The sequence below is a fragment of the Carcharhinus amblyrhynchos genome, chromosome 7 (genome assembly GCF_965287045.1).
Source record: "Carcharhinus amblyrhynchos chromosome 7, sCarAmb.v2.hapA, whole genome shotgun sequence".
Lineage (NCBI taxonomy): Eukaryota > Metazoa > Chordata > Chondrichthyes > Carcharhiniformes > Carcharhinidae > Carcharhinus > Carcharhinus amblyrhynchos.
Window position 1 is genome coordinate 21,091,299 of NC_137330.1, and position 14,014 is coordinate 21,105,312.

General features: G+C 42.9%; 1 protein-coding gene across 1 annotated transcript in view; it reads right to left on the minus strand.

Annotated features, from left to right (window-relative positions):
- The window catches only part of fam83b (family with sequence similarity 83 member B), a 48,783-nt gene extending 36,636 nt beyond the window's left edge, over positions 1-12,147 (minus strand). Inside the window, exons 1-2 of the mRNA XM_080192019.1 lie at positions 11,663-12,147; positions 4,000-4,164 (exon numbers count right to left, since the gene is read on the minus strand). Of these exons, the coding sequence (XP_080048145.1) occupies positions 4,000-4,164; positions 11,663-12,106 (609 nt within the window). The 5' untranslated portion in view covers positions 12,107-12,147. The remainder of the gene's footprint in view (positions 1-3,999; positions 4,165-11,662) is intronic.
- Between the last annotated feature and the right edge of the window lie 1,867 nt (positions 12,148-14,014).

The following is a 14,014-nucleotide window of genomic DNA, read 5'->3' on the forward strand; positions in this document are numbered from 1 at the left end:
AGTTTGCATTATGTCTACAACATAATGATGCAAAACTGGAAGCCAAACTCCAAGTTTCCAACTACTTATGATCAACATAACAAGAAATTTACAACCGTGTTCGATTTTATCAGTTTTGAATGATGACAGATGTTGGTAAGTAACATGAAAATTATGAATGAAGTTCTTATAATCTGAACATTGGAATGCAAAGGTTCTAGGCAGTGTTCCAATCAGTAAAACACAAGCTGATGCTAAATCTGGGAGACATAGTCAAGTGTTTATTATCCTGATGAGGTCAAGGAATTTAACCACTTTCAGTTACGGTGTATTCCATGCTGTTGTCATATTGTAAAATCATGTGGTTTGCTGTAATATATACCTGGACGAAGGAACATGTCTCGCCGTGTTTCACATTCATCACTTTGGTGTAGTTTGTGATAGTTATATATTTAAAAAATACATTACTGAGCTTTTTCTTGTGCTTTCATCTTAATGCACCTTACAATCAGTACAAACATTGTAATTTGTATTTGAAAAATTGCAATATTCAGAGAAGGTATTTATTAGCAACTTTGTCTTTTGTACTGTAAATAAGATGCATATGTACTTTTCGCAAAAGAATGGAATTTCCTGGCTTATCCATGTTAAAGTTGTTTGAGGATGTTTCCAGTCTGATCAAATAAATACTTTCTTATTTAAACCAAACAAAAATGCTTTTGAAACAAACTCAAAAGTGTCAACTGGAAGCTAGTCTGATTTTTCTGATAGTTTCACCCAACCCATATTGTAAACTTGTGTCCCCATCACATGTCTGAGTAGAATCAGACATGCTGGAAATACAGAACAACATGCATGTTAAACTGTATATTCTAGAATGGCTGTGCCCATGACTAAAGCATTCCAATTCAACTACAACACTACCAACACAGCGGCACAGTAATTAATGCTGCTGGCTCACAACTTCAGGGATCCGGCTTTGATTTGTGTATGTGCGTGCAAGCACGGCTGACAATATGGAAAATTGCCCATATGTGGATGTGTCCACAAAATAAAACAGAACAAATCTAAATGATCAATTTCAACCGCATTAATCTACAGCAAAATCTTCCATTGGGCTGTAAGTAGAACCAAGCAATTTCACCATCAACAGGTCAGGTCAAAGATTTGTGGCCCTACCACATCCGGTCATTAGTGAGTGATCGAGACAATTAAAAAGCTAATGGGAGGAAGAGGTTCCATAAAGGTTCCCACCCTGGATGATGGAGGAGCCTAGCACGTGAATGTACAAGATGGGGATGAAGCATTTGTAACCACCTCCAGACAAAAAAGTACGAAGGAAATATTCCTTCTTGACCTCCTCCTGAGATCCCCATCACCAAGGATATCAATTTTTAGTTAATTTGATTCATGGTGTGACTGAGTGCATCGAACTTGGCAATTTCTTTGAGCCCTGGTAATTTTGATGTGGAGATGCCGGCGTTGGACTAGGGTAAACGCAGTAAGAAGCCTCACAACACCAGGTTAAAGTCCAGCAGGTTTATTTGGTAGCAAAAGCCACTAGCATTCAGAGCGCTGCTTCTTACCCTGGTAACTTCCCAGCTTTAATGATGAAGATGTGTATTCTAGAACGGGTTGTGCCCATAACAAAACCATTCCAATTCAACTACAACACTATCAACAGAGTGGCACATTAGTTAGTGCTGCTGGCTCACAACTTCAGGGGCCCGGTTCGATTCGCGTGCAAGCACGGCTGACAACATGGAAAATTGCCCATGTATGATGTGTCCACAAAACATGTACGCCCAAACTGTCAGGAGGTGCGTCAACACCAGATTCGTCAGCCACACTCACAACACAGCCCCGAACATCACCCAAGCACAATGCAATGCCATCCGCGCTCTCAAGATCAACCGCAACATTGTCATCAAACCAGCAGACGAAGGAGGGGCCATCGTCATACTGAACAAAACAGATTACTGCAAAGAAGTGTACTGACCACTGAACAAGAGGAACACTACAGACCAAAGAACATACCTGTCAACTCAGACTGATCAAGGCCTTTGATGTGGACCTTCAGAGCACCCTCCGTGCTCCCATCCCATGTACTCCCCGCATTAGAGATCTCTACTGTCTCCTGAAGATACACAAGGCAAACACACCCAGCTGTCCCATCATATCGGGCAATGGGACCTGTGCAAGAACCTCTCCGGCTACATTGAGGGCATCCCGAAACCCCCAGCTTTTGTCGCGACACTACGAACTTCCTATAGAAACTCAGCACATGTGGAGCAGTTGAACGAGGAGCACTACTCATCACAATAGCTCAGCACTCTACACCAGCATCCCCCACGATAATGGCATTGCTTTAATTGCCTCAGTACTCAAAGCTGACAACTGCCAGTCTCCAGATGCAATTTTACATCTCATCCACTTCATCCTGGACCACAATATCTTCACCTTCAACAACCAGTTCTTCATCCAGACACACAGAACAGCCATGGGGACCAAATTCGCACCTCAATATGCCAACATCTTCATGCACAGGCTTGAACAAGACTTCTTCACCGCACAAGACCTTCAACCGATGCTGTACACTAGATACATTGAGATCTGTCATCTCATTTCCAGGTCACCTCTGCAGGAGTTCCTCAGGATAGTGTCCCAGGCCAAATCATCTTCAGCTGTTTCATCAATAACCTTCCCTCCATATAAAGTCAGAAGTGGGGACATTTGTCGATGATAGCACAAAGTTTACTTCACCATTTGCAATTGCGCAGATACTGAAACAGTGTGTCCAAATGCAACAAGGACAACATTCAGGCTGGGCCTGATTAGTGCCAATTAACATGCGTGCCATATGATTGCCAGGCAATGGCAACCTCCAACAAGCAAGTGCAAATCTGTTCACATTCAATGATGTGGAGATGCCGGCGTTGGGCTGGGGTGGGCACAGTAAGAAGTCTCACAACACCAGGTTAAAGTCCAAGAGGTTTATTTGGAATCACGAGCTTTCAGACGGCTGCTCCTTCATCAGATAAGTGACTCACCTGATGAAGGAGTAGCGCTCCGAAAGCTCATGATTCCAAATAAACCTCTTGGACTTTAACTCGGTGTGTGAGACTTCTTATTGCGCACATTCAACAACATTGTCTTCATTAAGTCCCCAATGACTTAGCCATTTGACCTTAAAATTTCCAGAAGAAAAAAGTAATATAACTTGGAGAATGATTGGTACCATTCTGAATTGCTTACGTATATCTTAAAATAGAACTCCAATTCAGACCAGTATCAGTCCTTTCCTGAGTTTTACTGGTTTTTCTTTCTGGGTTAACTGGGCTAGCCACAATCATGGCTATTAAGAAGAGACAAGTGATTGAGTATTCTGGGGTGGTGGCTCAACTCCTGACTTACCAAAGCCTCTTCAACACCTACCAAGCATAGGACAAGGAGTATAATGAAATAGTCTCTACTTGACTGGATGGTCAGACAGCCCGGCACCATCCAGACAAAGCAGCCCCCTTGACTGGGGACCTCATTCACCATCAATATCTAAACATAGCTCCTCCCCGCCCCCCCATCACTGGAGTGCCAGAGCTGTGATGCCTGGTATCTACATTACCTCCCAAATCCATATCTTACTGCACCTAGAAGAACACTGTCATCTCCAAGTCATTAACCATCCTGACTTTGGTATTTATTGCCATTCCTTCATTGTCGCTGGTTCAGATGCAGCTCACGTACGACAGCCCCTTCATACCGAACTGTGCTCCCAGAGACTTGCCTCAAGATAGCTGCTGGTCCAAAGAGTCAGGTAAAGAGCCCGTAGAGAGGTAAACAAGCAAGCAGCAGCTTGTGTAGCCAACGCCTGCAGCCTAACCTTTGGCTGGCACTGCACCTCCAGCCTTGGGCTCGCTTTGCAACTGTTATTGTTGCCTTTGCAACTAAACCTGGGGCCAACACACACTCATTTTAGATGAGGAAGGACCAGCAGCAACCTCCAAAGCAAGAAAGCCTTACCATGAGCCTCTGAAGATGAACTCCTTGTTTCTCACACATTTTGGTAAAGTGACTGAAGTTAGATTCATCGAGAACGATGTAGACCGGGACTCCTCTTGCTGCAGCCTCGAGAACCTCCCTAAAGATGTCCACATCAGTGAAAATGTCCATCACGATGGCAATAACCTGTTTGAAATTCAAAATAAAGAAACTTAGCCCTTGGCAGTGGAAGTGTCTTGTTATTATACGACTATGGCAACAGTGCACTCTTCTCCAACACATGGAAATTAGTTAGGTTTCAATGTATGCAGAAGGTAAAAATACAAGGAAACTGTTTGGAGTAAGTTACTGATATTTTCACTCATCAGTATGTAGAACATGTGGGGGCATATTGCTGAAACATTAGCCCTGATATTCAGTGGGAGGCGGAAGGGTTGGCTGAGGCTGGGGTACTGATTACTGGTCACGTCTCAGTTTAGAAAAAGCAAAATACAGTGGACACTGGAAATCAGAAGGGAAAATAGAAAATGCTGGAAAAGCTCAGCAGGTCTGGTAGCATCTGTGGAGAGATAAACAGAGATAGCATTTCGAGTCAGATATGTCTCTTTCCTGACAGCATTGTGTCTAGTATTACTTATGTTCCAATGAAGAGTCATATTAGACACCAATATTAACTGTGTTTTTCTCTCTACAGATGCTGCCAAACAAGCTGAAGTTTTCCAGCACTTTGTCGTTACTCCATTAACAGTTTGTAGGTCCATTTCCCAGCCTGTAGCCAGCTTAATGGGCAATTTGAACAATGGGGATAGTTCTTGATAATTGGGGCAGTATGTGACGGGCGCACGAGATTGTGAGGCGATGATTGGCGAGTGACGCTGGGGGAGGGTGATGATTGGAGGTGCTGATAGGAAAACAATCAGAGCCAGCGATAGCAAGGGGATGAGGGAGATTGAAAAGATCCTTGGACAGATATAATGAGTGCTGCTAAAAGCTCCGAGCTTATGAAGCCACCACCCTTTTTATAACACGTTACCCAATATCTGAGGAACCTGCACATCAGCATTATATCTTAAATCAGACTCCCAATTACAATGTGGGGGCTCAAATTAAATGTTAATTAACCATCCCACTGCTCCATGAGATATTTAGGTATCCCAATATTTGCCACCGCAAATTGCACATGGGCTTTTGAATAGGGGTTTGGGATCAAGTCCTGTCTATTACACGTTTCAAACCTTTGTAGCAGAATTTTTTTTTGAAAGGGTGAAGAGGGAGATAACTCTGAGAAAATACTCAGCTTAAGAACAGATTTATTACTCGCAGTAAGGTCTGGAGATGCATTAACACAAGGCAGGACTTTGTTTCCACTCGGTACTTTCTTTTTATCTCAGGGTTTGTCTCATTGAGACAGCAACCATTGGAAAGTAGAGTGTGCAGATGTAACATCAATGCGGCTTTAAGTGTATAATGCAAACATGACGACATTTGGCTGAGGGATCTGACAGAGAGAGCTGGAGCCAAAGTGCTGCTTCAATTTTATTATTAAAATAAAAGTCACCCGTCCTCCAGAAACAAATGGGCCTGAGCTGGAGAGAAAAAGAAAATTCAGAAATGAGTGTTGGAAGTTCTGTAGAATCTCAGAAATGACAGCATTGAAGTAGACCATCCAGTCCTATAAGCCAGTGGCAGAGCTGGGAGCTATCTATGTCAGATGAATTAACTGCTTTTGCTCCATATTTTTCTATTACTTTCTTTTCAAATACTAGCTCCTTTTAATCTTTATTCCAAGCTAAATACTTTAGCTACAAAAACAGGTCAGAGACTGGGAGATCTGAGCCAAGTAACTCACTTCCTGACTCCCCAAAGCCTGTCCATCATCAACAAGCCACACATTAGCACAGGCGTGTGACGGAATGCTCTCCACTGGCTCGGATGAGTGCAGCTCCAACAACACTACCCAGGACAAAGCAATCCACATGATGGGCACCCCATCCACTACTTTGAACATTCACTTCCTCCACCACTGATGCAGTGACAGTAGTGCACCACCAAGAAGGACAAGGGTCGCTGATGCATCAGAGCATCACCACTTGCAAGTTCCTCCCCAAGCTTTCACCATCCTGACTTGGAACAATATCACCATTCCTCCATTGTCACTGGGTCAGAAACTTGGGACTCTCTCCCAGAAAGCACTGTGGGTATGCTTAAACCGCATGGTTCAAGGAGGAGGCTCACCACCGCCTTCTCAAGGGCAATAAATGCTCATGTCCCTTGAACAGCAACCAGAACATGAAACCACAGTTGACTTGGTTCCATTCAGGTGATATTTACATATCTGCTATAAAATATTAGTTATATGTCCAAAAGAATGAGATTAGATGTATAAAATCAGACAGATCCAGTGTTGCTGACACTGCAACCTAAAATCCCACCTTGTGATATTTGTGACAATAAAACTTCAGGTGTTGACATATTTTAACTTCAATCTTGAAGCCCCTAGAAACTATTACCATGAAAGAGGTAGTATTGGGCAAGCTAATGGGGCTAAAGGTAGACAAATCTCTTGGTCCTGATGGAATACATCCCAGGGTACTAAAAGAGATGGCGGGGGAAATAGCAAATGCTCTAGTGTTAACTTATCAAAATTTGCTGGACTTTGGGGTGGTTCCCGCAAATTGGAAGACAGCAAGGGCAATGCCACTGTTTAAAAAAGGAGGTAGACAGAAGGTGGGTAACTATAGGCCAGTTAGCTTAACTTCTGTAGTAGGGAAAATGCTTGAATCTATCATCAAGGAAGAAATTGCGAGAATCGGGATATAAATTGTCTCCTAGGTAAAATGCAGCATGAGATCATGAAGGGCAGGTCATGTTTGACTAATTTGGTAGAATTCTTTGAGAACATTACATGCTCAATGGATAATGGGGAATCTGTGGATGTGATGTATCTGCATTTTCACAAGGCATTTGACAAGGTGCCACACTAAGGACTGCTGCATAAGATAATGCGGGTAATGTATTAGCAAGGATGGAGGATTGGTTAACTAACAGAAAGAGAAGGGTGGGGGTAAATGGATGTTTTTCAGAGACTAGTGGTGTGCCTCAGGGATCAGTGTTGAGACCACAATTGTTTACAATTTACATAGATGATTTTGAGTTGGGGACCAAGTGTAACATGTCAAAATTCGCAGATGACACTAAGATGAGTGGCAGAGCGGAGTGTGCAGAAGACGCTGAAAGTCTGCAAAAGGATTTAGATAGTCTAAGTGAGTGGACCAGGGTCTGGCAGGTGGAGAACAATGTTGGTAAATGTGATGTCATCCATTTTGATAGGAATAACAGCAAAATGGACTATTATTTAAATGATAAAAAATTGCAGCATGCAAGGACCTGGGTGTCCTTGTGCAAGAATCACAAGGACAGGTAATCAAGAAGGCAAATGGAATTTTGTCCTTCATTGCTAGAGGGATGGAGTTTGAAAACAGCAAAGCTATGTTGCAGCTGTATAGGATGCTGGTGAGGGCACAACTGGAGTACTGTGTACAGTTTTGGTTTCCTTACTTGAGAAAGGATATATTGGCACTGGATGGGTGCAGAGGAGATTCACTAGGGTGATTCCAGAGTTGAGAGGGTTGGCTTATGAGAAAAGACTGAATAGACCGAGGTTACACTCACTGGAATTCAGAAGAATGAGGGGCGATCTTATAGAAACATAAATATTAATAAAGGGAATAGATTAGATAGAAGCAGGGAAGTTGTTTTCACTGGCAGGTGAAATTAGAACTAGGGGACATGGCCTCAGAATAAAGGGGAGCAAATTTAGAACTGAGCTGAGGAGGAACCTCTTCACACAAAGGTGAAGCATGCAATCTGCGGAATTTCCTGCCCAGTGAAACAGTCGAGGCTACTCATTGAATGTTTTTGAGGCAAGGATAGATAAATTTTTGTGCAGTAAAGGAATTAAAGGTTATGGTGAGTGGGTGGGTAAGTGGAGCTGAGTCCACGAAAAAAAAAATCAGCCATCTTATTGAATGGCAGAGCAGGCTCAAGGGGCCAGACGGTCTATTCCTGCTCCTCGTTCTTATGTTCTTATGAGAGTACTTAGAGTAATAAATAATCACACTAAGGATCTGTATTCAATAACACTTTTTTTTTTAAAAAAGCACAAATTGTATTTAATCAACAATGGCCTCCAGTTCCACTCTTTTGTGTACTTTTCCACCTCCCAGTAATGGGAACTGTGGGATATTGATTCCTGTCAAAATCACAAAAGAGAGGATCAATGCTGCTCTTCACCAACTTTACTTCCGGCAGCCCCCAGATACACAGCACTCTGGGTATCCACAAGGGCCTATTATCCGGACTCTGCTGTCTTCACGGACACAGGCTTCCAGCCATTTAAAGGTGGCTAACTTTAAGTGAGATCATTACTTGACCTTTCTCTGTTATTGCCCACAGAATGTCAACAGATATCATCTGGGCACCTCAGGCCATCATCCTATTAAAGACACTAAAAACACAAGACGTGATATCTCTCCTTCCCTGTGTCTCATTTATATTGTGGTTTCTTTGATTGCCTCTACTGTGTGTGTTTCTCTTCCTTGCTGCTTACTTGATCCTATTTGCTCATGGATATGGAGGGATGGTGTGGAAGCAAGATGACAAGGTGTCAAAGGCTACTACTATTGGTCCTATAGGTGCTGTGTAGGAAAATGTCTGAGGGAGGGCAATAAGTGGATAGGTTCTGATGGTAGTGATGGGGGGGGCGGGGGATGTCAGGTGTGATAAAGGACCAGACAAGTTTTTTTTAATTCATTCATGGGTTTTGAGCATTTGTCATCCACCCCCAAGAGCAGTTAAGAGTCAACCGCATTGCTGAGAGTCTGCAATCTCACATGGCAGATTTCCTTCTCTACCGGATAATAGTGAACCAGGTGAGTTTTTACAACTGACAATAATTTGATGGTTGTTATCACAGAGGCTAGCGATCAACTCCAAATTTTGAATTAATTTGTATTTAAATTTCACCAGCCGTCATGATTGGTTTTCAATCCATGTTCCTACAGCCTGGGTCTCTGGGAATAGCATTACGCCACCACCTCCCCCACATTGATATGGGTAGGTATAGGATAGGAATCCAGTCAGAGCACCTAGTAAATGAGGAAAGAATTGCAAAGAGAATGGAGTTGTAACCGCTTTCTTCACACTGTTGTCACATTTGATACCTCTCAAGAGACATTATGAGCAGGTTGTCCTGATTGCTACATTAAGCACCCATTCACATCACTCCATTGCCAAAAAGATATCAAGAATTAAATAGAACAGTGATTAGCACCGCTGCCTTGCAACACCAGGGACCTGGGTTCAATTCCAGCCTTGGGTAACTCTCTACGTGGGTTTCCTTCGGGTGCTCCAGTTTCCCTTCTCAGTCCAAAGATGTGTGGGTTAGGTCAATTGGTCATGCTAAATTGCTCCTTAGTGTTGGGGGATTAGGGTAAATACATGGGATTACAGGAAAAGGACCTGGGTGGGATTGTTGTCGATGCAGGCTTGATGGGTCAAAAGTGCTCCTTCTGCACTGCAGGGACTATATTCTAGGAAAATAAGACTGAAAAAAAAAGAATCCTTACAGTTGTGCCTCATGGTTAGCAACATGATTTTAATTCTCCCCAATTGGTGGGTAAGGGGAGTGGTTAAAATAGTGTGCTTATCATAATAGTATCCCTACAGTGCAGGAGGAGGCCATTTGGCCCATCAAGTCTGCACTGAGAGTAACTTACCCAGGCCCTTTACCCAACCTATCCCGGTAACCCCATACGTTTACCAGGGCTAGTACAGCTAACCTATACATCATGGAAGACTAAGGGGCAATTTATGTGTTTCCATTGAGGTCAAAATCATGAGAGGTATAAATGTTAGCTGTTCTCTTGCTATTACCTGCTTTGGACCAAGCCCTGGTCTACCATTATTTGGTGACAGATGAAGTGTCTGCAGATCTCAAATGCAAATCAGGAGGTCCAATGATAAACATAGGATCCTGATGGAATTCTAGCCAGTTTCTGAGTATGGTGTGGAACCCTGCTCGTCCTGTTAGGGGAATCTATCAGGAAGCTAGGTGAAACGAAAGGCAAGTTAAATAAAATCTCCCTCGGTGGGACTGTGAGTGGAGGACTGTTGCCCATGCCCCACGAGGCTCTCTCTCCACTGCAAAACAAACAAGAGCTTTGCAAAAATATTCTCTCACATTGCACTCTGATCACCTCTTGGCCTTTTGGCTAAGATCAAGCCCGAGATCAGATGCAATGACTTTTCTTGTCGGCTCGAATCTTGTATGTCTCTTTTGTGGGAACCATAAATTGGTTTTTGTAGCAAGAAAAGAAATGGATTAAGGGCATGCCCTGTCCACTCTGCACATTGGCTTTGTAACTTTAAAAATGGAGTACATTTTAAATCACATTCTCCACCACCGTCCTTGTAGCTGGCGGCTTCTTGGTAATGGTGATAGCCTGAAAGATGCCCGAGCTTCATTTCCTCTCAGCTGGCCAGGTGTATCCATCAAAAACAGCTCAATTCAAATGAGGCCTGACTTGGGCAAAGACAAGATTGCCTTCTGCTTTTGCTAGCTTCCTGCCAGGCAGTTAACATTGACCCTTAAACATCTTGCACATGGAATTTATTGAAAATATCGCAAACAACACAAATCCCTACCACTGTGCAGTTTTATTTCATTAAAAAGGTCACAATTCAGAGCCAAAGCTCCAGGCACGATTCGAATTGACCTATACTGCACAGAAGGTGGCTATCAGTCCCAGCTCTTTGAAAGTTTTACCCCCAATTTGTTGCATTTCCCCGTTTTTGTTTCCCATAGTCCTGCAAATTCTTCCTCATCAATTTTCCTATCCCCTTTTGGATGTTACTTTTGAAGCTGCTTCTACCATTTTTTCAGACAGTGCATTTCAAGTCACAATAACTCACTGCCTAAAAAAAAAAACAAATTTCCTTTTGTCGAGGTGTTCCCCCCAGTCAGTGACCAGTGGAACCAGTTGCTCCTTTATTTATTCTATCAAAATTTTAAAAATGGCCCTGCTGAAATTCAAATGATGCAACCCTTCCTTATGAGCTTGGAACGCTTTCAGCCAAAGCCTAATCTCATCACTAAACTTGTCACAGCAACTAATCCTCACCTCCAATCTTTTTGGCAAATCAAATAAACTAAAATCAATCAAACTGAGGGACAAAATAAAAAAAGCAAGCCCAGTGGTTAGCACTGCTGCCTCACAGCACTAGGGCCCCGGTTCAATTCCCAGCTTGTGTGTGGAGTCTGCATGGGTTTCCTCCAGGTGCTCCAGTTTCCTCCTATAGTCCAAAAGAGGTGCTGGTCAGGTGCACTGGTTGTGCCAAATTCTCCATCAGTGTACCCGAATAGGGACTGGAATGTGGTGGCTCGGGGATTTTCACAGTAACTTCACAGCAGTGTTATCGTAAGCCTAGTTGTGACACTAATAAACAAACTTTCTAAAAACAAAACGTAAAGGAAACTTAAAACATCAAACCAAAATATGAATAAAGGGGTCAATTATAAACCCCAGTCTTTGCAGGGCCCAATGAGCATGGATGAATCCTCATCTCCAAGGGCTCTTTAAATTTGGATGCCACAGTTATTTTACTATTAAAAGTATTTTAATACCTGCCGTCCATTCTTTATCAGTTTCCTGACTATCTCCTTGATTGTAGGTGAGTTTTCCCGAGGGGGATGAAAGCATAGGTCAATTTTAGTTTGTGTCTCCAAGCATCGTACAACATTAGGCCATCCCAAGTCTAAATCTGGGGCATCTATGTCTGAATGAATAGGCCAGTAAGTGCCAGAGGAGGAGCCACCTTCATCTTCATTCAGAGAATAGGTCGATGTTGACGGAGGCAATTTTTTAACGTTGTCCTTGATGAAATGAAGCTCCTCCTCAGCCAGAAACACACCCAGTCCTTCCTTTGCTAGAAATTCTTCATAGGCAGGAATACCTTCATCTGCCAAGGTATCAATAGCTACCCGGTACCATTCCTTATAGTGAGGCTCAACATAATCCTCAGATCGATATTCATCTCCCAGGGAAGAGATGTGGGAAGATAAGTTCATGCTGGCAGAATTTAATATTAAGTGCTATCCAGGGCTGAATTTTGTACCTAATTGGGAAAGAAAACAAAGTATTATTTTGAACAGCAAGGAACATATACAGCCGAATAAAATCAAAATGCAACGGAATCTCCTTTTACTGAAATCCTTCTTAAAATATTGTTTTCCTCTTACTTTACAAATAACTATGACAAATTAATAACTATTAAAGGATCACTGATGCAAAAATCAATATATTCTAGATGTTGGACATCTAAGATAAAAAAAAGTTGACTGGAAACACTCAGCAGATCAGGCAACGCTTGGAGTGGAACAGAGTTTGTGTTCTAGATTGTGACGACCATTCATCAGAATGGATAACAGGTTATCACAACCCAAAACATTAACTAGTCTCCACAAATATGGCCCGAATCTGCTGAGTATTTCTTTATTAAGGCCCAATCCTTTCACACCCAATAGGATCATTTGGAATCAAAATGTTAACTGTGCTTCTCTCTCTGCAGATGCTGTCAGACCTACTGAGTTTAGCCAGTATTTTCTGGTTTCAATAACAAACTTGACTGGCTTCAGGTCATTAAAGATGGCCTGTTAAAGCATGTTTGCAGTTTGAGTACCTGTTTGAAGCATACATGGAGTTTCAGTGAGAGAGCTCAATGAACATGTAAGCTGATGTTTCACGCAGATGCTGGGATATAACTGCCGTCTTTACCTGGACTGGTCTACAGGTGGCTCCAGACTCATAGCAACATGCTTGACTCTTAACTGCCCTCAGAAATACCCTAAGACAGCATCAATAGGTCCAGGCAGTGGGCGATCGACGGGGCCATCCATCCCGACTGCCTGCCCCTCTACCGCGGCTACGTTCGCAGCCAGGTGTCCCTGGAGAGGGAGCACGTGGTGTCCATGGGTGCAGTCGACGCCTTCCGCACCCGCTGGGCACCGCAGGGGCTGGTGTGTGTTATAGACCCTTACAACCACATTTTGATTTAATGTTTTAAGTTTCTTTTGGACTTTGATTTCTGTTTGGGCCGTCCCCCCTTCTTTTTTGGGGGACTGCCCCTCTTAATTTGTCTCCAAGTTAATTTGAGTTTGTTTTACTCGTTGGGCCGTTAAAAGAACTACCCTAACAAGACAGTCACTCGGTTCAAGAGCAATTAAAAATGGGCAACAAATGTTAGCCTTGCCCATGGCACCTATTTCCCACGAAAGAATTAAAAAACTGGACCACAGGAGCTCTGCGTAGGTCCAGTTGGGGAACATTAAGTGCTGCCAAAACATTAATAGTCTTAATTAAGCAAAATTTATGATTTTATTATAAGCTGCCTACACTATCCAAAGTCCTCTCATGACACTCAATCCATTGTTAACCAAACGACCTTTTTTTTTCCCAAGCTGTAATAATACCACACTGTTGAAGTAGAGCAGAAATGTCTTATTCCACACCCACGCTTGCAGCCACACACAAACCAGAGTTAAGTTTGCTTAGTCTTTTGTGCTGATTACATTCTCCTGGAAATCCATACGTGCTGATGTACCTATTAGCACTTTTTTGTTTCTTAAACAGCATTTCAACGCTTCACACCGTTTTGTTAATTAAATGGATGAGAGGTGCTTAATTGCCATTTAGTCACAGCAGTGGTAGGAAGTAAATCGTCGGCAATTGCTCGCCTAATAAGAACTGACTACGGCAAACAGGTGAAAGAGAAGTTTAAAAGAGCAAAGTTAGCTGAAATATCTACTTACTGTGCGTGAGGCAGTTTTGGGAGTCCGACCCTCCTAACAGCCTCGACCTCACTCGATCTGAAGTGTTGAAACAACCAGTCCAACCTCGCTGTGTTTAGTATTTTCTACGGCCGACTGAAAAGTTTAGCAGCTACGTAAGTAGGGAACGGCACTGGGCGTGGAAACCAG